General features: G+C 34.7%; 1 protein-coding gene across 2 annotated transcripts in view; it reads left to right on the top strand.

Annotated features, from left to right (window-relative positions):
• The window catches only part of SCAPER (S-phase cyclin A associated protein in the ER), a 488,585-nt gene that overhangs the window by 125,152 nt on the left and 341,044 nt on the right, over positions 1 to 22,389 (top strand). Inside the window, exons 9-15 of one of the 2 annotated variants that reach the window (XM_077780475.1) lie at positions 175 to 437; positions 3,463 to 3,696; positions 9,272 to 9,442; positions 14,298 to 14,373; positions 14,868 to 14,985; positions 15,250 to 15,361; positions 18,969 to 19,109. In XM_077780475.1, coding sequence (XP_077636601.1) covers positions 175 to 437; positions 3,463 to 3,696; positions 9,272 to 9,442; positions 14,298 to 14,373; positions 14,868 to 14,985; positions 15,250 to 15,361; positions 18,969 to 19,109 — 1,115 coding nt within the window. The remainder of the gene's footprint in view (positions 1 to 174; positions 438 to 3,462; positions 3,697 to 9,271; positions 9,443 to 14,297; positions 14,374 to 14,867; positions 14,986 to 15,249; positions 15,362 to 18,968; positions 19,110 to 22,389) is intronic. The other variant, XM_077780477.1, reaches the window with a different exon arrangement.

The raw sequence follows: 22,389 nt of genomic DNA, 5'->3' as shown, positions 1-22,389 counted from the left end.
AATAGACGTTACACATGCACATACACACACGTTGCACCTTGTATAATTAGTGTCATGTTTGTATATTAGTTACATTTAATAGGAATTAGATTGGAAAAGCGTTTATTTTATAGGTTTTGAAAATTTTTATCATCTAAAGAAATATTGATTTCTTTCCTTCCTTCAATTGCATAGAACGGAAAGATGCTGAAGGATGGGAGACTGTTCAGAGGGGAAGGCCTGTTCGCTCACGATCAACAGCAGTGATGACAAAAGTTTCAGTAGCAGCAGAAACATTAAGGTCAAAGGATGACAGTGATAAAGAAAATATACAACTTTTACCTGATGAAAGCATTCAGAAAGGTGACTTTGATGGAGATGGACCTTCTAATACTATAGAATCTCGGTCCAAAGACTCATTACACTCTTGTGACCATCCTCTTGCTGAAAGAACCCAGGTAGTACATCCTGAAAATCCTTTTACTACTTTTTTTATAAGGGATATATCTCTGCTGGAATGTCTTATTTTCCTACTTCATTTTTAACTTTTTATTGTAAAAAAACTCAGATCTCCAGAAAAGTTACAAGAATGAACAATGCACCCTCCTATACTCTTTACCTAGAGTCACAGATTAACATTTTGCCTCATTTTTTTCCTTTTTTCTTCTTTCTTCGTACTTGCATGTCACACACATGTATTGTATACTAAACAATATTCAAACATCATAATGGTTCACCTTCATTATAGCATGTATCTACAAAGAATAAACTCTTACTTAACCATTTTAATTGTAAAATTTAAGGAATTTGATATCTATATAGTATATTCACCTAATTTATAATTCATATTCATGTACCAATAATTTATTCATAGAATTTTAAAAATTCATCTTATTTATTTTGAGGGGGGAAAGGGCAGAGAGAGAGAGACAGGGAGAGACCGAGAACCCTAAGCAGACTCCACATTGTGGAGCCTGAGGCAGGGCTTGACTCATGAACCGTGAGATCATGACCTGAGCTAAAATTGGATGCTTAGCCAACTGAGCCACCCACGTGACCTATCTTCATAGAATTTTGTCCCTCAGCCATAATCCAAACTACACATTATAAATTTAGCTTTGTTTCTTTAACATCTTTCACCAGATACAGTTTTTCAGTTTATCTTTATCTTTCCTGACATTAATGTTTTTGAAGAATGCATTGCATGGTTTTTGTTTTGTTTTGTTTTTTTGTAAAATGCCCTTCAGTTCCTTATCCAGGTTAGCTTATGCATTTTTGACAGAAACAAAGTGATTGTCCTTAGTGTCACATTTAGGGGCATATATTAATTTTACCAACTTTGTTCTTAATTTGAATTACTTGTTTTAAATGGTGGTCTACTGCTTCATTTGGAATGTTATTAAAAATGGTAATGAAAGTAAGGATCATTTTGAACTACTCCTTTTACTTCCTGAAATTCAAGTGTAGAGTCATTTGCAGTATTTAATATAATTCTTTAAAGATGATATTCTCAGTATTCCTGCTTAGTCCACTTGAAATTTATTTTACTTATTTGCTCAAGGAATGCATTTTTTAGTCATTTGTTTACATAAAAATATATGTTCAATTAGTATAATTTTGTATAAAATGAAATATAAGAGATTATATGATACAGAGGCCAACTAAAAATTTATAAAATAGTTATAATATTTCTCAGTTTAGAATATAGTATTTTTGCTTTAAACTTTTCTCTTTTAACCTCTAGGATATTTATTTTTGTTGGAAACTGTACTCAACTTCTGTGTTTTTTTCTGAATGATGATAATGGCTCTTAATTGTACATTGTGCCTGATGTTCTGTAACTCCTTAATGTATGTATGTTTTATGCCCATGTGAGATCGAAGCTCCATGTGAGCAGTATCTTATGTTGCCTTGAATTTACTGCATTATAGAGCAAAATCCTAGACACAGAAAATAATCAGTACTTTTGTTGTATAACCTTTTCAGAAACTTTTTAATATAGGTAAACTTGATGTAGAAATCTTTTTGTATCACTTGTCAAACATGTAGCATTCTTGCTAACATATATTTTAGGTATAAAATTTAACAATATAAAAATTACACTGGTTTTGTCTAATGAATAAATTTATATTAGGATTTTAGGAATAATCCATATATATGACTTTTGAGTAATTGAACTATTGCTAAAACATTTATATATAAAAAGTTCACTGTTCTTGGTGTCCAAGCTAATGATAATATTTGTTTTTTCCACTATCATTCTAAAAATGGAAATAACATTTTATATTTTTTCAACATCACTTTATAGTTTAGCTTTGATTTTACTGTATAAATGATACTGATTTTTTAACAAACAGCATTGACTATATTGTAAACATCAGTAATGCTAATATAAATATTGCCATGAAGATTATAAACTGTGGTGAATGATATATAGATAATGTTGATAGTGATGTAAACAATGTGATACAACTTAAATAATACTTAACACTAAAATCAGCACCTTGGGACACTTAAAGTTTTGACCACTGGTAGAATTCTGAAAAGTAGTTTGTAAGACTTGATCAAGTTTCATATTTATATAAGTAATTAATCAAATTGGGAGTTTCATGGCCACTGCAATGTTTATCTAATGTTTATTTAAATAGTGATGTGAGTGGGTTTCAAAGTAACAATTTTAGATTTTAGTTCTACTTGTAGCTCATTACTCTGAGTATAATTGGAAAACAAAGCACCATTCTTTCTGTACTCTTGTTACAAAGTGAAAATAAAGACTTGTTGCTATTTAGTAACCTAGGAAGTTTTTAAATAATGGGTATTTAGCTTAAGAGAATATTTTATTTGACTTAGGTCATTTTTCTATTTTTATTGGTTATGTGTTAAATACTCCTAAAAGGTAATGGGGGAGGGTATTGAAATCTAAGTAGTAATTGCATGCTCAAATATACTATACTTTTTTGGTATATTTCTCTTTTATACCTGAGAATTGGTATTGTGTACCATGTGGTTTTACATGAAAGATACTTTGAGGTTTGCTAATGTTATCTAAAGAGAGAAGTATCTTGTTTTGAGTAAAATGCCCTGAAAGTATATATTTTGCTGAAAAGTGCCTTCATCTGATACTAGACAGTCTTTGTAAAAACCACGTAAATACTTCTGGTTATTTGAATATAAGACAAAGTATTATACTTGTTACTAGAATTTCTTTTGTGATGTATATAAAATGCTCATCAAGAATCAGCCTACTAAAATAAAAATATAATTACAATATAGCTTAATTTCATAAAGCATTTCAGCTAACGCTCCATAGTAGGTGTGCAAATAAAATTTGTGCTACTTAATGTTTTTTTTTCCTTATACTTGAAACATAGAAAAAACTACTGCTTTAGTTGATAGGTTTAGTATAATCATTTTTTCTACAATGGAGTAGTTTTTGAGTATTTTTTATTATCTCTGATTCATTCTGTAAATGTGTTTTGTTAGTTCACAGTGAATACATTGGATGATGTCAAGAGCTCTGGCAGTAGTACTTTACAAGACCATTCTGTGCGAACTTCTGAAATACCTGCTGTTCACATTGATACAGAATGTGTTTCAATTATTCAGCAAACTGATACGCCTCCTTTGCAAGCAAAGGACATATTTTCAGCAGAGAAAGCAGGGATAGAAAGTGAAATGGACCCTTCAGATATTTCAAATGTGAGTGCTGCTAACTTGGTAAGAACAACTTATCAGAATTCTGAGTAAATATATTAAGGAGACATAAACTCTAATAATAATAAATTGTGTTACTTTACACCATAAAGTATTTTGTACATGTTATTTCTTTTTAACATTTTATTCTTACAGCAAGCTTTGAGATGCTTCTCATTTTATAGAGGAAGAAAATTAGAGTGTCCAAGTTAAATAACTGTTGCTGAAATCATTCATTTTGTGATTTGATCAAATGTTTTTTAGTCTGGCATTAAGAAACTAAACCAGTAACAATAAAGTCTTCCATACAACATCTAACATTCTGATGGATGGGAAAATGTTGCCTACTGGACTTTTATAAGCTCTCTTAATAGAGTACTTTAGATAGCCTCTATCATTTGCTTGGAGTTGGTCTTTAAGATTAAATTTATTTACCATCCCTATTACAGAACCTTTAAAAATGTGTTGATTTGGAATTACAGTTTTATGCCTTTAGATGACTACTTACTTGTCTTCATGTCTTTCTGTTTCCCACTTTAGTAATAAGATACTTGACCTGAAGATAATCCAGAATGGGTCATTCTAGTTTAAAAGTAATTTTCAGAAGAAATAGGTGCACATAAAAAATTGCTGAGAAAAATCATTCAAATTTTATTTTATTTTATTTTTTAATTTCTTTTGAGAGAGAGAGAGCATGCACGTTTGCAAGTGGGGGAGAGGCAGAGAGAGAGGGAGAGAGCTCCACACTGTCGTGAGACTTGACCTCACAAACCATGAGGTCATGACCTCAGCTGAAATCAAGAGTCAGATGCTTAACCAACTGAGTCACCCAGGTCCCCCATCAAATTTTATTTTTTAAATGGCCACCGTATACTGTACTTTCCTTAAAAACTTAATGCTTTATCATGCCAAAAGATGCTATCAACAGATCAAATTATATATCTTAGATAATAACATTACACATAGATGAAATTTGATATGAGTTGTTTAAGGGAAAAATAAGGGCTATAGTAATAATAAAAAACATTTAAAAATTTTTAAATGAGAAATAAAGAGCAAATTATATTTTAACTTGGCTCTTTTAGTGTGTCTGTTCTTAAAGGTTGAACATAATTATGGTCGTGTAAGTACTAGGTTTAATGTATGGGATAGAAATTGGTTATATTTATGTTTTTTATTTTCGTAGCTAGGTATCCCATTTCATTACTTATTTTGCCAGTTGATTCTGTGAGAATCAAACTTCAGAAGAGGAAAAAGATCCCATACTTAAATAAGCATTAAATAGTTATTTAAAAATTCTTTCATCCATTTTATTTTGATCACATATATAAATAAGCCTGTGGTAGAACATTAAAAACTCTTGGTTATTTTCAGGATCAAATTTATATACTTTACATACTCTGCTTTCAATATGAATATTGGTATATTTTAGAGTGTTTAGAGGAGTTTTAACTAAAACAAGATTTTGAAAAACTTGTTTTTGGATTTGTCTGGGTGGAGTTAAATCTTTGGATTGCTCTATATGTACCTCATTGTTTAGGTTCTTAGTGGGAGGTTGTACAGAATTGCTGCCTGTGATGACAGAACTGTCGTCTTTCTCAATACAATAGTCCTGTAGCTAGTTAAAGGTAAAAAAAAGTTCTGCAGTTCTCTTATTCAACAGAAATTTTGGTAGAAAATGACTGTTCAGGGGCGCCTGGGTGGCTTAGTCAGTTAAGCGTCCTACTTTAGCTTAGGTCATAATCTCGTGGTTCGTGTGTTCGAGCCCCGCGTCGGGCTCTGTGCTGACTGCCAGCTCAGAGCCTGGAGCCTATTTCAGAGTCTGTGACTCCCTCTCTCTCTGACCCTCCCCTGCTCACGCTCTCTCTCTCTCTCTCTCTCCTAGAAATAAATAAAACATTAAAAAATAAATAAATAAATAAATAAAAAATGAGTGGTCAGACCTTTCTATTTAAGCTCAACTTTTGCCATTGTTGTAAAAAATATGCTAATATCTAATATAAAACCTAGCTACTGTGGATCTGGGTTTTTAGATTTACTAAAACTTAATTTTTTTTTTTTTTTTACAGTTTATTTATTTTGAGAGAGTGAGCATGAGCTGGGGAGGAGCAGGGAGAGAGGGAGACTCCTAAGCAGACTCGTACTGTCAGTGCTGAGTTCATCACGGGGCTTAATCCTATGAACCTTGAGATCATGACCTGAGCTGAAATCAAGAGTCACTTATTCAACTGACCGAGCCACCCAGGTGTCCCTAAAATTTCAAATTTTAATGCAAATTTGGAAATTAAAAAAAATGATGTATGTAGGTATTTGTGTGAATTTTACAGTGTGAAAATAGTAAAAGTTGTATATGGATCATTGAATCATTATTTCATCCATAAGCTCTACTACTACCTTAAAATCTTTTCAGGTCTTCAGAGAGTAAATAGAAATGTACTCTGGGAAAGGTAAAATTGAGAGAGCAAATAGGCTCATATGAGAACTTACTTTCTGTAGAGTTAAATATATTCAACTTTAATATTTGGATTTTTAAATTGTTCTTAAGTTGTAAGGTCTTTGTTGCATGTTAGCAGCATTCAGTTTGTATAATATTCTAGGATTTTATAGAGAAAAAGCTTATGATGCAAGAATTTTTCTCTCCCTAAATTCCCTTCCGCCCTCTATTCCCCGGGCCCAATCTTCTGTATTTTAGCAGGGAGCTTATCAGGAGGGGAAGTAGAAATGAGGGGAAGAAGCAGCTTTAAAAAAGATCCCAGTGCCCAGGCTTCACTCCAGACAAATTCAGTTATAAGTTGGGACTCAAGCATTTGCATATTTTAATACCTCTATTGAGGTATAATTGATTTTCAGTAAACTTCACATATCTAAAATACAGAAATTGTTAACATTTGGATGTATTTATACCTATAAAAAATCACCTCAATCAAGGTAATGAACATATTAATTGCTTCTGAAAGTTTTCACATTTCCCTTGGTAAGCCTTCCTTTCTGACCTTCCCTGTATTTCCTTTTCAGGTTGTCAATATTCTGCTGTCATCATATATTGATTGGCATTTTTAGAACTTTATGTAAATTGAGTAATATAATCTTTTGTTTGGCTTCTTTTACTCAGTGTAATTATTTTGAGGTTCATCCACGTAGTTGTGTGTATTAATAGTTCATTCTTTTTATTGTCTTTACGAATAGTCTGTTGTATGCATGTAATGTAGTATGTTCATCCATTCAGTTGTGGATTGGATAGAATGTTCATCCATTCAGTTGGGTTGTTTCCAATTTCTCTGTTATGAGTAATGGCACCATGAATGTTTGTCTTTGTTTTGAGTATATGTTTTCATTTCTTCTGTCAAAATACCTAGAGGTCAATTTTGTTGATAGTATTGTTCAGGTTTCCTAGATCCACGCCAGTTTTCAGTACATGTTGTATCAGCTGAGAGAGGGGCATTGAATATCTGAATATAACTGTGAAGCTATTTCTTTTTTTTTCTTCTTTTTAAATATTTATTTTTGAGGGAGAGACAGAGACAGCATGAGCAGGGGAGGGTCAGAGAGAGAGGGAGACACAGAATCCAAAGACAGGCTCCAGGCTCTGAGCTAGCTGTTAGCATAGAGCCCGACGCGGGGCTTGAACTCACGAACCATGAGATCGTGACCTGAGCTGAAATCGTACACTTAACTGACTGAGCCACCCAGGCGCCCCACTATTTCTTTTTTTTAAACAACTTTGTTGAGATAACTGGGTGTTATATGGAAACCAATTTGACAATAAACCATTTGTAAAGGAAAAAAAAAAAAACCAAAACCAAAAATAAATAAATAAAAATTTTAAAAAATTAAAAATAAGCAAAATATGTCATTTTAAGAACCGAGCACAAAATAACCAAAGTTCTTGAGTTTTACTCAAAAAATTGACCCCATTTATTAAATAATAAGTGCTTTCAGTGTTTCACAATACCAGACAGTATTAAAAAAAAAAACTTTTTAGTGTATTCACAGACTTGTGCAACAGTCACCTCATTAGTTTTAGAGTACTTTCATCACTGCAGAAAGAAACCCAGTACCCATTAACAGTAACTCCCTTTCACCCCACCCTTCCTGCCCTAGACAACCACAGATCTGCTTTCTGTCTCTGTACGTTTGTCTGTTTTGAACATTTCATGGGAATGGAATACAATATGTGATCTTTTGTGACTGGCTTCTTTCAGAACTGGGTGTGATGTTTTCAAGGTTCATTGATGTTTTAGCCTGTGTCAGTACTTAATTCCTTTTTGTGGCCAAATTAATATTTCGTTGTATGGATATGCCACATGTTATCCATTCATCAGTTGATGGACATTTGGGCTGTCTTCATATTTCGGTGTTATGAATAATGATGCTTTAAATATTTGTATATAAGTTTCTGTGTGGATATATGGTTTCATTTCTCCTGGGTAAATATCAATGAGTGGAATTGTTGGGTCATATGGCAACTTTACGTTTAACGTTTTTGAGGAATTAGCAGACTGTTTTCCAAACTGGCTGCACCATTTTACATTCCCAGTAGGTATATTTACTTTTGCAGTTCAATCCATTTTTGTTTCATGTATTTTGATGGTCTGTTATTAAGTCCATAAATGTTTAGGTTTGTTGTCTTTTTGATGAATTAACCCTTTTATCACTCTGAAATGACTTTTCTTATTCCTTCTGATATTTTTGCTCTGCAATCTCCTGTGTCTGATACTAATATTTCAGTTTTCTTTTGATTAGTGTTAGTATGTTAGTACTTTTACTTGTAATCTGTTTATATTCTCATAGTTAAGTATCTTGTGGGCAGCATATATGTGGGTCTTGCTTTTTACCCAGTTTGACAGTCTCTATTACTTGAGGTATTTAAACTATTCCAGCCTAAATTATTGATTATTAATATGATTCCTTTAAATATACCATCTTAACCATTTGTTTTCTCTTTGACTTATCTGTTCTTCACTCTCTTTTTCTCCCTTCTTTTGGATTATGTTTGCTAATTCCGTTTTATCTTCTATGTTGGCTTATCAGTCATAAATCTTTGTTATTTCAGTGTTACTTTAGGGTTTCTAGTACACAATTTTAGCTTATCATGTGGATTTATTAAATAATGATTCTGATATATTATTTGTATTTTTTCTAATGCATATTTTTCAGTTAGCTATATATGTTTAGAAAGTAACATCACCATTCCTGAATAAAACCTTTCTGTATTCCCTTTATAGTATTTTTCTTTTGTTTCAAAGATATTTGATCTACAACTGTTTGGAATTTTGGTACTCAAATGAAATTCATACTTTGACATTAATAATAATACCTGTTATTTGTATAACTTTACAGTTTCTCATACACAGCTGTATGATGAAGGTAAGTCATGGATTATTGTACCATTTTATGGGATACAAAATAGTCTCTTGGTTTTAAGAAGCTTCCCAGGCACACAGGAGGCAAATGGTTGAACTATACTGAACCTCATGTTTCATAATTCTAGATCGATGCTATTTTATGTATACTGTTGAGTGTGTCATTAGTACATAAAGAAATGATCACTTTCCACTTAATTGATGATTCTTTGGTTTGTTTGTTTTTAACTTTGTAGTCCATGGCAGAAGTTCTTGCTAAAAAAGAAGAGCTAGCAGATCGTCTAGAAAAGGCCAATGAAGAAGCCATTGCTAGTGCTATTGCTGAAGAGGAGCAGTTAACCAGAGAGATTGAAGCAGAAGAAAACAATGATATTAATATTGAAACTGACAACGACAGTGATTTTTCTGTGAGCTTTTATTTTTAAAATTTAAAATTTTTATTTTTTTTAAAAATTCCAGTATAGTTAACATACAGGGTTGTATTACTTTCAGGTATAATATAGTGATTCAGCAGTTCTGTACATTTTGACTCAGTGCTCCTCATAAGTGTACCCTTAATCCCCTTCACCTGTTTGACTCGTTCCTCAACTGTCTCCCCTCTGATAATGCTTTATTTTAAATGAGCACCCTCAGGTAAAGGTGTTTTTTTACCAACAAGAACGTTTCTTATTTGAAGCGTACTTCAGAATACATTGTTCTAAAAGATAAGTTTAAAACATTCCATCCAAGAATATTAGAACAGACATTTTTTTAAGTACTCACAAAAGAATCCCTTGGTTAAATCACATAAAAAGAGACAACAAATATGACAAATTTAAGAAAAATGAAATCATACCAAGTACATTTTCCATTTACAATGGTACAAACTAAAGATCAACAATAAAGCAAAGCTGGAAAATCTACATGTAGATATTAAATGTTTAATGTGCAAATATTAACACAGTACTGCACAAGCAATGGCCCAAATAAGAAATCCAATGGCAAATCAAGATATGTCTCAAAACAAGAAAAAGAAAACACAATATATTTTTTTAAATTTTTAATGTTTATTATTGACAGAGAGAGACAGGGAGGGGCATGGGCAGGGCAGAGAGAGGGGGAGACCCAGAATCCGAAACAGGCTCCAGGCTCTGAGCTGTCAGCACAGAGCCTGAAGTGAGGCTCAAACTCACAAACCATGAGATCATGACCTGAGCTGAAGTCATATGCCCAACCGACTGAGCCACCCAGGTGTCCCAAAAACACAATATTCTGCAACCTATGGGATGCAGCAAAAAGCAAATGCTAGATGCTGTAAATGCTTGTATTAAGAAAAAGTGTTGAAGTGAATAAACAACATTATACCACAAGGAAAAGAAGAAACTTAGCTGACATTTAGTAGAGGAAGGAAATAACAAAGAAAAATCAGAAATAAGTAGAGATCAGAGTAAGCAATAATAAAACATTGAAAGTCATGACCAGTTTTTCCAAAAGAAAAAAGAAAAGAAAAGAAAAGAAATAAAATTGGCAATACTTTAACTACATTAACTAGGAAAAAAGAAGACTCCTAAACCAAAATGAAAAACATAAGAGAAAACAATATAACAGACAATAACAAATTCCTATAAATAATTATATATTAATAATCAAATAACTGAGGAAAAAAAACAAACAAGCAGAAAATTCCTAAAAACATACAAGTTACCAAGGTTGAATCATGAATCTTGAATTCAAGAAGTAGGAAATCTTATACAATAACGAGAATGAAAATTGGAATTGGGAATCAAAACTCGGAGCATAGAAAAGCCCAAGACTACATGGTTTCATTGGAATTCTACCAAACATTAAAAAAATAATAATGACAGTCTTTACTAAAATCTTACAAATAATGGAAGAGAAGGAACACATTCAGAATCATTCCATGAGGCCAGTACTATCCTGATACCAAAGCAGGATAAAGACAACACAAGAAAAAAAAAATCTAGTTTGTCCAATATAAGTATTGCTATTTGAACTTTATTTTGACATACATTTGAGTGATAAATGTTTCTCCACTCCCTCACTTTCAATCTGCAGGTGTCTTTAGGTCTAAAATGAGTTTCTTGTAGGCAGCATATAGAGGGGTCTTATTTTTTTAATCCATTCTGACACCCTGTGTCTTTTCATTGGAGCATTTGGTCCATTTACATTCAAAGTAATTATTGATAGATATGTATTAATTGCCATTTTATTACTTGTTTTGTTGTTTCTGGAGATTTTCTCTGATCCTTTCTTGACTTTGTCACTCTTGGTCTTTGTACTCAGAGTCCCCTTTACTATTTCTTGCAGGGCTGGTTTAGTGGTCATGAACTCCTTTAGTTTTTGTTTGGGAAACTCTGTATCTCCCCTTTTATTCTGAATGACAGCCTTGCAGGATAGAGTATTCTTGGCTGCAGATTTTTTCCATTTAGCACATTGAGTATAGCATGCCACTGCCTTCTGGCTTGCCAGGTTTCTATGGAGCAGTCTATTGCTAACCTGATGGGTCTTTTGTAAGTTAAGGACTTCTTTTGTCTTGCTGCTTTTAAGATTTTTTCTTTCACTGTATTTTGCAAATTTGATTACAATATATCTTTTTTTTTTAATGTTTTATTTATTTCTAGAAGAGAGAGAGAGAGAGACAGCGTGAGCAGGGGAGGTTCAGAGAGAGAGAGAGAGTCACAGACTGAAACAGGCTCCAGGCTCTGAGCTGGCGGTCAGCACAGAGCCCGACACGGGGCTCGAACCCACGAACCGGGAGATCATGACTTAAGCGAAAGTCGGATGCTTAACCGACTAAGCCACCCAGGTGCCCCTGATTACAATATATCTTCGTGTTGGCCTGCTTTTGCTGATTTTGATAGGAGTTCCTGTGCCTCCTGCATCTTGATGTCTGTTTCTTTTCCCAGCTTAGGGAATTTTTCTGCTATTATTTCTTGAAATAAAATTTCTGCTTTTCCCTCTCTTCTGGGACTCCTTTGATACAAATATTTTTATATTTGATGGGATCACTGAATTCCCTAAGTCTGTTCTTGTGTTGCATAATTATTCTTTCTTTTGTTCAGCTTCATTATTGTTGATTATTTTATCTTCTAGGTCACTAGTTTATTCCTCTGCTTCTTCCAGCTTGCTGTTTAATGCATCAAGCCTGTTTCCAATCTTGTTTATTTCATTCTTCATCTCTGGCTAATTCTTTTTTTTTAAACTCTTTTATCTCTGTTGTAAGGGTCTCACTGATGTCCTCTATTCTTTACTCAAGCCCAGTGAGTATCCTTATGATTATTGCTTTGAATTCTCCATCAGGTATGTTACTTATATCCGTTTTGCTTAGATCTCTTGTTATGGCCTTATCTTGTTTTCATTTGGGATAAATTCCTCTGTCTAGGCATTTTATCTGAGTATCTGTCTTCTTTTCTGTGTTAGAAAAGCCAGTTATGTCTCCTTCTCCTGAAAATAATGGCCTTATGAAGAAGAGGTCATGTAGTGCTCAGGGCCTGGCACTTCAGGGAGTGGCTCTGGTGTGTGCTACACATGCTTTCACTGTTGTGTTTTAGCTGCTCTGTCCTTCAGGCCACTTGTCTGTAGAGCCTCTCATTGCCTCCTGGGGGCATTGTTTGGTCCCTGGCCTAAATGTTGTAAGTTTTAACTAGATGTGTTCTGGTGTGTTTGTGCATTAAGACCTGACACTAACTCCGTCAGAACCAAGGTCTTATAGAACTCTCTGGTCAGGAGACATGGTGTGGGCAGGAGTTTGTGCTGTTCTTCTGAGAGAGGGGCCCACATGCTGGGGCTGAGGCAAGCCTGACTGAGAAAGGCAGTCCCCCCAGAGCACAGAGGTGTGGGGCTTGGTGTAAGCAAGTCAGGCAGCCAATGTTGGCACTGAGCTGCTTCCCTCAGATGGCCTTGTGTTTATGCTGAGGGGTGTTGGAGGGAAATGGCTTCAGCCAGCTTCTTTGTTCCTAGACAGGAGTCTCCATGAATGTTGCCTCTCTGGGAAACACTCCTAGAATAGGGGATAATCTCACCACTGTGTGCCCCCGTGTTCTTCTGATCACTGTTTCCACACTGATTGGCCCTAGGGTTGTTTGCCTGCCTCCTCTCTAGGAGCAGGGCTGTGCCCTCAGGACTCCATCCCAGCTTAGCCTGCTGACCTTTAAAACTCCAGGCCTCAAACCCTGCTGGTTGCAAGAACTCAGAAAATTCAGTCCCTCTCGTTTTCTAAGCTAGTGGCTTTGGGGAAACATTTTCCTTGTGTGTTCCTGGGCTTCTCTCTCTCTCTGTTTCTCTCTCTCTCTCCCCCTCTCTCTCTGTCTCTGTGTCTCACCCTTCCTTATGATCACAGCTCCCTTCTCTCTACAACACCCATGATCTTTTTCTCCCCTAAACCATGTCTGCACTTCCTACTCTCTTCAGTGTGTCCTCTTCTCTCTTTACTTGTGGGGTTTGTCCTGTCAGTCTTCAGGCTGATTTCGGGGGGATTTAGGATGATTTGATAGTTACCTAGTTGTGTTCCTGAGACCAGACAAGCCTAGGATCCTCCTGCTTCACCACCATTTTGGGTTCTTTCTGTGAGCTTTCAGAATTTTTAGCATAATTATCCAAAAAATCACATTTAGAAATAAAATTCTTAGGCCAGAAGGACCTAGAGTTCATACCAAAGCAATAGGAAATCTTTTTCTAGCACTTTACCATGACAGAGTATTTTTATATATAATGCAGATGACAAGTTGGGAGTTGTTATTTTCATTTTACAAATCAAGAAATGGAAATCTTGGAAAAAGTAAGAACTCACCATTACTCACATTGAAATTGCAGAGGTTGAAATAGAATCTAAGGTATTTACTTTTTTTTCTGTTTCACTAATAAAAAGCAAATGATGCATACCTTGCTGTCACTATGCATTCAGGATATGTATGTTGATAAGAGGGATTTCTCACAGAATGAAAGAAACTGTAAATGTTTTAAATATTTTTCTATTAAATTTTAATGCCCAGTGAATAATCTTGAGCTCTTCTGATGTGTACTATGAGTATTGCAGACAATATGTTTCTTTTAAGTTTACTTGATTTGTCTCTGCTCTTAAAGTGTATAGACTATAATGTTTTAACTTGGTGACTATTGTAACTAAGAGAAGTGTATAGCTATTTTCTGGTTTTGAACTGTTTGTTAAATGTCTGTTAACAGGTAAGAAAATTACATCTACATTTCATTTTTAAGGCGATAATTGTGTTCAAATATTTTTCACTTTTCTTTATTACATTTTAGGCCAGCATGGGCAGTGGGAGTGTATCTTTCTGTGGTATGTCTATGGACTGGAACGATGTCCTTGCAGATTATGAAGGTATTGTGTGTGTGTGTGTGTGCGCGCGTGTGTGTGCGCGCGTGCGTGCGCGCGTTGTGTGCATTGTCTGTGTGCAACCAGAGGGGTTTAAAATAGATTATCTTATTACATGGAGTTTATATGTGTAAAATAACTAATTTACAGTGGGAATGCAGATGCGTTTTAAAAATCTGTTCTCGGGGCGCCTGGGTGGCTTAGTCGGTTAAGCGTCCGACTTTCGCTTAGGTGATGATTTCGCGGTTCGTGGGTTCGAGCCCCGCGTCGGGCTCTGTGCTGACTGCCAGCTCAGAGCCTGGAGCCTGCTTCAGATTCTGTGTCTCCCTCTCTCTCTGACCCTCCCATGCTCACGCTGTCTCTCTCTCTCTCTCTCTCTCTCTCTCTCTCCCCTAGAAATAAATAAAACATTTAAAAAAAAAAAAAGTCTGTTCTCAAATGTTGGTATTATAGAGGTATGTGGTTAAACAGTAATGGTGGTTTTCTTTTTTTCTGGGCAGCTCGTGAAACTTGGCGCCAAAATACATCCTGGGGGGATATTGTAGAGGAGGAACCTGCTAGACCTCCAGGCCATGGAATTCACATGCATGAAAAACTTTCCTCACCATCTCGCAAAAGGTCTGGCCTTTGAAAATTAATTTGAAATGTTTCACAAGAGGAAAACTGACTACTCTTTAGTAAAATTGCTTTACAACGTTTTAAGGCATATTATTCAGGGTAGTTACAGATCCTTTGAAAAGTGACAATGTTTTCCTGAAATGTTAGGCCAAAATTAGTTTCATATACTTTTTGTATTTATTAGAATGTTAAAGACTAAAGAAAATATTTTTGGCTTTATCATGTAAACATTTGTGTCTTCTATTCATTTGTTTGTGTTAATAGAACGATTGCAGAATCTAAGAAAAAACATGAAGAAAAACAAATGAAAGCACAGCAGCTAAGGGAAAAGTTACGTGAAGAGAAAACATTAAAGCTTCAGAAATTATTAGAAAGGGTGAGTTTTTAATATTTAGAAAATTCTGATAGCCTTAAATTGACCGGCTCATTTTTAACTTGACTGTTATTTGGGCCTAGGAGAAGCTAGCAGAACTATAAAAATTAAATTTTTTAGGAAACAAAAGCATTTCTACCTATTGAATTACAGAAGGTTACCTACAAAAGAAAAAAATTGATATTTCTAAATTAGCTAGTAAATCGATGTTTGCAGAGTTGGCATGGATTATTGAAGCTGCATTTTGTCTTTTGTTATTTTCTGGGGAGTTTTGTGGACAGTGTAGGATGAGTTGCTAGGAAAGTTTTGAGCTTCAGATGATCAGGTTTGAATGAGTGGGGGCACTAACTGAATTTATAGAAGAGATTTTTAGAATATTTAGAGCAGTGCAGCCTCTGGTTGGTGTGATATAGTGGAAAGAACATGGGGTCTGGAGATGGCCAGCAGGGGTCAAATCCTGGTTGTACCACATAGTAAAATATGCACTGGGGAAGTTACTTGACAATATTACATTTCAGTTTCTTTCTTTCTTTCTTTCTTTCTTTCTTTCTTTCTTTCTGTCTTTCTGTCTTTTTCAAATTAAAAAATATTTGTTTATTAATTTATTTTTAGAGGGAGAGAGAGAGAGTGCCTGTGTGCGCATAAGCCAGTGAGGGGCAGAGAGAGAGAGACAAATCCACAGTAGGCTCTGTAACCTTTACTGTGGGGCCCAGTGTGGGGCTCGGATTCATGAACTATGAGATCATGACCTGAGCCGAAACCAAGAGTTGGACGTTTAACCAACTGAACCACCCAGGCGCCCCTCAGTTTCTTTACTTTTAAAATGATAATTTTAATCATTAACATGATGTGATGGTTAAATGTGACAAGTATATATAACAGGGCATAGTGCTAGGATGGCTGATGCTCAGTGTATGGTCATTCTTACTGTTATGTCAGCGTGGCAAATATAGATGAGTATTGTATTAGTTATGTGTGCTGTATAACAAAAGACCTTAAAACTTAGCTGCTTAAAACAACTAATGTTTATTAGCTCACAGTATCTGTGGGCAAGGGAACCAGGAGTGGCTTGCCTAATGATTTTTATTCAGACCTCTCATGAATTTACAGTCATGCTGTCATTTGGAGCTACAGGATCTACTTCTGGACTCACTCATGTGGTTTAGGCAGGCCTCAGGTCCTCTTTAGCAGTTGGCCTTAGACTTCATTTATTTGCCATGTGGGCCTTTCCACAGCCCAGGTGTTCTTATGACATGGCTCCTGGCTTCACCACAGAAAGTAATCCAGGAGAAAGGGAGGAAAGGAGAAGGGGACGAAGACAGAGATGGATAGAAGGAAAGAACAAATGAGCTGACAAAATCTAAGCTGCCCTGCCTTTTATAACCTAATCTTGGAAGTGATAGACCATCACTTTTGCTGTATTCTGTTGGTTGCAATCCTGATACAGCGTGGGAGGGGATTCTACAAGGGTCTGAGTACCAGGTAGCTGGGATCATTGCGAACCATCTTGGAGTCTGTGTACTTCAAATACCTAAAACAACATGACAAAAGATATGTGACTGTTACAGTATATGTGAACTCCTTTGTTACCTTCTAGTACTAGAAAAGTGTACTAATATGCATAGGTTAAAATATTATTTGCATTGGGGTGCCTGGCTGTCTCAGTCCATGGAGCATATTAATGACTCTTGAGCTCAGGGTTGTGAGTTCAAGCCCAATGTTATATGTAGAGATTCTTCAAAAATAAAATCTTGGGGCACCAAGGTGGTTCAGTTAGTTAAATGTCTGACTTTGGCTCAGGTCATGATCTCACAGTTTGTGGGTTGGAGCCCTGCCATTGGGCTCCTTGCTGACAGCTCAGAGTCTGGAGCCTGCTTTGGATTCTGGGTCTTCCTCTCTCTCTACCCCCCCACTTATATTCTGTCTCTTTCTCTCTCTCTAAAAATAACAAACATTTAAAAGTAAAATAGAATCTTAAAAAATATATTATTTGCATTACTTATAATGTGTAATTTAAATTTGGGAGAGATAGTTAGAACAAATAATCCCAATATTTTAAAAAAATGAGCTGTAGTATAAGATTCTCTTTAGTATAGTTGAAAAGTTGACTGGGAAAAGAGGGAAATCTGTGATTTTTTTTCGACACCTGATGCTGTATTTTATTTTTATTTTATTTTATGTGAGAGCATGAGTGGGGGAGAGGAGTAGTAGAAAGAGACAGAGAATCTTTTTCTTTAAATGTTTATTTATTTATTTTGAGAGAGAAAGTGAGCATGAGTGCGGAAGGGTCAAAGAGAGAGGTGGTGGGGGTGTGTGGAGAATCCCAAACAAGCTTGCCACTGTCAGCGCAGAGCCCAATGCAGGCCCCCAGGAACACCGAGAGAGAGAGAGAGAGAGAGAGAGAGAGAGAAAATCTTAAGCAGGCTCCATGCTCAGCACAGAACCTGACACAGAGCTTGATCCCATGATCCTGGGATCATAACCTGAGGCGAAATCAAGAGTCGGATGTTCAACCAACTGAGCCAGCCTCTTTACCTGAATCTTAAGAATTTGTCATTATTTTTATTTTAATCATTCAGAATCAATAAATCAAAGTGAAAACTCTATGTTGTAGGATTCTGTAAGAGTTAATATGTTATTTAATTTCAGCTTTAGAGAAATGCTTTAACACAACAACTTTACCTCTCACTATGTTATTAAGACAGGTAAAATTATATATCTTAATTTCTTATATATGAGGTAATCTCTAAGTATTCCTGCAAACAGAATAATAAATTCTTGAAATTGTACAAGACGTTAGAGGCTCTCTGGTTTAATTTTTCCATTAATTTGATTAATTTTAATGATAAATTCCACCTTCCATTTGTATAATAGGTTATTATTTCAACACTGTTTTACATATGTGGTCTTTTTAAATACTGGTTTTTTTTTAAATGTTTTATTTATTTGAGAGAGAGATAGCATAAGCAGGGGAGGGTCAGAGAGAGAGGGAGATACAGAATCTGAAGCAGGCTCCAGGCTCTGAGCTAGCTGTCAGCACAGAGCCCGATGCGGGGCTTGAACCCACGAACTGTGAGATCATGACCTGAGCCAAAGTCGGACGTTTAACCAACTGAGCCACCCAGGTGCCCCACATATGTGGTCTGTTGTAATCACCAGAATTCTTTGTAGATCACAGAGTTAGACCTACTGATTCCCATTTTACAGGTGTGAAAACTGAGGTGAAGTGCTATTTCCAGAGTCACATTACCAATAATTTGCTAAGCAAAGGCTTTAAATATCTGTGGTCTAGCTCTTCATCCAGTACTGTTTCTGCATTATACTTTTTTAGGTTGTTAAACACATATTTATGTAACTAAAATTCAACTTGAGTTGAATGCTAGTTTTATTCCCACTCATTTGAGCCATCATTTGATTTTAGCTAGCAGGTGACCAAAGTATATTATGAACTCAAGCAGTCTGGTTTCCTAATCTGTGTTCTCAATCATTAGTCATGCTCTTTTAGGCCTTTCTAGGTTCTAGACTTTATAATTCCTAAGCTGTTTATCTGTTTACCGTTCTGTTAAATTACTATATATGCTGAAATTAATGATATGATAACTGTATATAGGAGAAAGATGTCCGGAAGTGGAAGGAAGAATTATTAGATCAACGACGCAGGATGATGGAAGAGAAATTACTTCATGCTGAATTTAAACGAGAGGTGCAGTTACAAGCAATTGTTAAAAAAGCACAAGAGGAAGAAGCTAAGGTATATCTTAGGTGCTTTGAACATTGAATTAGTTACCCAAGTACTTTTTTCAGTTGTTAATTAATATTTATGAAGTGTTTATTCTGTGCCAGTATAACAGGCTCACTAAAACTTATTAGGTGCAATATCATATACTTACAGTAACCCTTTGAGTGTATATTATGTTTTTACAGCTTTTTTGAGGTGCAATTGACAGACAATAAATAGTACATATGTAAAGCTTCAATTTGATGAGTTTTGACATGTATATATTCCCGAAACCATCAACACAGTGAAGATAATAAACAGTTCCATCACCCTCAGAAGTTTGTTCATGCTTCTTTGTATTCATTCCTTCCTCCAACTCTGTTACTATGCAATTGCTGATCTGTTTTTTGTCACTATAGATGTTAGCATTTTCTAGAATTTTCTATGAATGGAATCATACAGTATATATTCTTTTCCTCTGGCATCTTTCACTCAACATAGTTATTTTGAATGTCATCCATACAGTTGTGTATATCAGTTCCTTTTCATTGCTGAGAAGTATATCATTCTATAGAAATACCACAATTTGTTAATCCAGTCACCTGTTGATGGATATTTGTTTACTTTCTAATTTTTAGCCATTATAGATCTAGGTGCTGTGAATCATCATGTATAAGTCTTTGTGCAGATGTGTGCTTTCATTTTCTTGGGTAAATACCTAAGAATGAATTAGCAGAGCCTCGTGATAGGTTCATGTTGAACTTTTAAAAAAAGAGTTTTCCAAAGTGATTATTATGTAAGTTTCTCCTACTATCTAAAAGTAAATTGTTCCTATGAAAGCTCTTGTAAACTGAAATGCTGTAAAGATCCAATTACCACTAATTTATATGGAAAATTTTTTGAGTATTCCTAGACCCCAGAAATAACCTCTTTTAGTCTTTTCCGATATGTTAGAACCCATCTTACTAATGGATGCACAAAATAAATTGAGATAAAGCACAGATGTTTACAGACACAGTTCGAAACTATGGTGGCCTAAAGCTGAGATGCTGAGTGTAGCTCCTGCAGAAGTGTGCAGTCCACTTGCACTATTTGGGGTGTGCTAGCTCTGTAATGGCTCACCCTAAAACACTGAATACAGTTTTTGCATTTTGCCTTTTTTTCATAAAGCAGAAATTCTTTTTGGATTTCTTTTGGTTACAGAAAAGATGTAGGTCTCTTGTAAAAGCAAAGTGGTGTAATGAGAACTTTTGAAAAGCTACTATTCTTGTAGTAGTAGACATTCTTACCAGCAGTGGAAGAGGGTTCTAACTAACCATATTCTCATCAACATTTGACATGATTACACACTGTGATTTTAGCCACTCCATTTTACTGTATGTGTACAGTATCTTATTTGGTTTTAATTTTAGTTTTTGAACACCTTTTTATGTGCTTAATTTTATACCTTTAGCTCTTGTTTGGTGAAATGTTTGTTCTAACATCTTGTACACTTATTAAAGTTAGATTGTTTTTTTCTTGAGTTTTTTCAGCTTTACTGAGATATAACTGACAAATAGTAAGGTATATAAAGTATACAACATGATGATTTGACATCCATATACGTTGTGAAAGGATTCCGCTCATCAAGTAAAATAATGCATCCGTCACCTCACATATTTATCTTTTGTGTGTGTGTGTGAGAGAGAGAACATTTAAGTTCTATTCTCATAGCATATTTCAATTATACAATATAGTGTTACCAAATGTAGTCACTGTGTTATGCATTAGATCCTCAGGGCTTATTCCTCTTATAACTGAAAGTTTATATCTTTTTACTAACCTCTCCCTATTTATTTCTCCACCCTCAGCCCCTGGCAGCCACTTTTCTACTTTCTATTTCTACGAGTTCAACTTTTTTTCTTAAGATTCCATATATAAGTGATACCATGTAGCATTTGTCTTTCCTTGTCATTTTCATTTAACTTAGCATATTGCTCTCTAGTTTTATCCACATTGTCATAAATGAAAAGATTTCTTAGAGGACTTTTTGTATTTTAGATACTAAGATCTATGTTTTGCAAATACTTTTTCACAGTCCTTGGATTGCTTTTTCCTTTTCCTAAGAGTGTCTTTTGGAGTTTTAAAAATTGATCAAGCCCAATGTATTGACTTTTTTCTTCTATACTATGTGTTTTTTGTGTCCTCTTTAAAAAATCTTGGCCAGAATTTAAGATCACTAAGATTGTCTCTTAAGTTTTTTGTAGGAGTTTTAAATTTTACAATGAGGTCTGTGTCCTCTTTTGAATTAAATTTTGTGTATGGTCTTAAGTAGGGTTTTTTTCATAGGGATAGCTAATGTTCAAGTACCAATTTTTGAAAAGATTTTCCCTTTTAATTTGAATGGCCCTAGTACTCTTGTTGAAAAGCTGTTTACCATATATGTATGGTTTGTTTCTCTCTATTTTGTTTCATTTGTCTCTATGCCTGGTTTTACACCAATACCATTTTATCTTGATTGTTGTTATAAAATTCTGTTACATTTATACATTTGTCTTTTTAGTGCTTTGAAGATTTTAGTATGCGAAAGTCTTTCAACTCATTTAAATTTATTCCTGAGTATGTACTCTTACAGACATCATTGTAAATTGGAATTTTCTTTTCCTTTTTTTAATATCATTGTCTCATTTTTATTTATTTATTTAAATCCAAGTTAGTTAACATATAGTGTAGTGTTGGTTTCAGGAGTAGAATTTAGTGATTTATCACTTACATGTAACACCCATTGCTCCTTTGAACAAGTGCCCTCTTGAATGCCCATCACCCAGTTCATCAGAGATCTTCCTCTGTAGTTCTTTTTTTTTTTTTTTGTATTGTCTGGTGTTGGTTTTGGTAACAGAGTAATTCTGGCCTCATAAAATGAATTTGGAAGCTTTTTTTACTTTTCTTTTTTTGAATAGTTTGAGAAGTATAGGTTTTAATTCTTATTTAAATGTTTAGATTTCATTGCCTGTAATCTGCCAGATCTTTCTTTCTGATTCAGTTTGTAAGTTACAGGTTTCTAAGATTTTATCCATTTCTTCTAGGTTGTCCAGTGTGGTCACACATAAATTTTCATAATATTTTCTTATAATCTTTTGTATTGGTTATTTCTCTTCTTTCATTTCTGATTTTGAGTCTTTTTTTTCCTTTTTCCTCAATGCGTCGGGCTAAAGGTTTATCAATTTTGATGATGTTTTCAAACAGTGAACTACTGGTTTCATTGATCTGTTCTGTTTTTTTTTTTGTTTTTTTTTTTTTTGTTTTTATTTAATTTATTTTTTCTGTATTTTTT

Source organism: Crocuta crocuta, unplaced genomic scaffold, assembly GCF_008692635.1.
Source record: "Crocuta crocuta isolate KB4526 unplaced genomic scaffold, BGI_CrCroc_1.0 scaffold310, whole genome shotgun sequence".
NCBI classification, from domain to species: domain Eukaryota; kingdom Metazoa; phylum Chordata; class Mammalia; order Carnivora; family Hyaenidae; genus Crocuta; species Crocuta crocuta.
The sequence above is the reverse complement of the archived record's forward strand: the minus strand, read 5'-3'. Positions and strand labels throughout refer to the sequence as shown.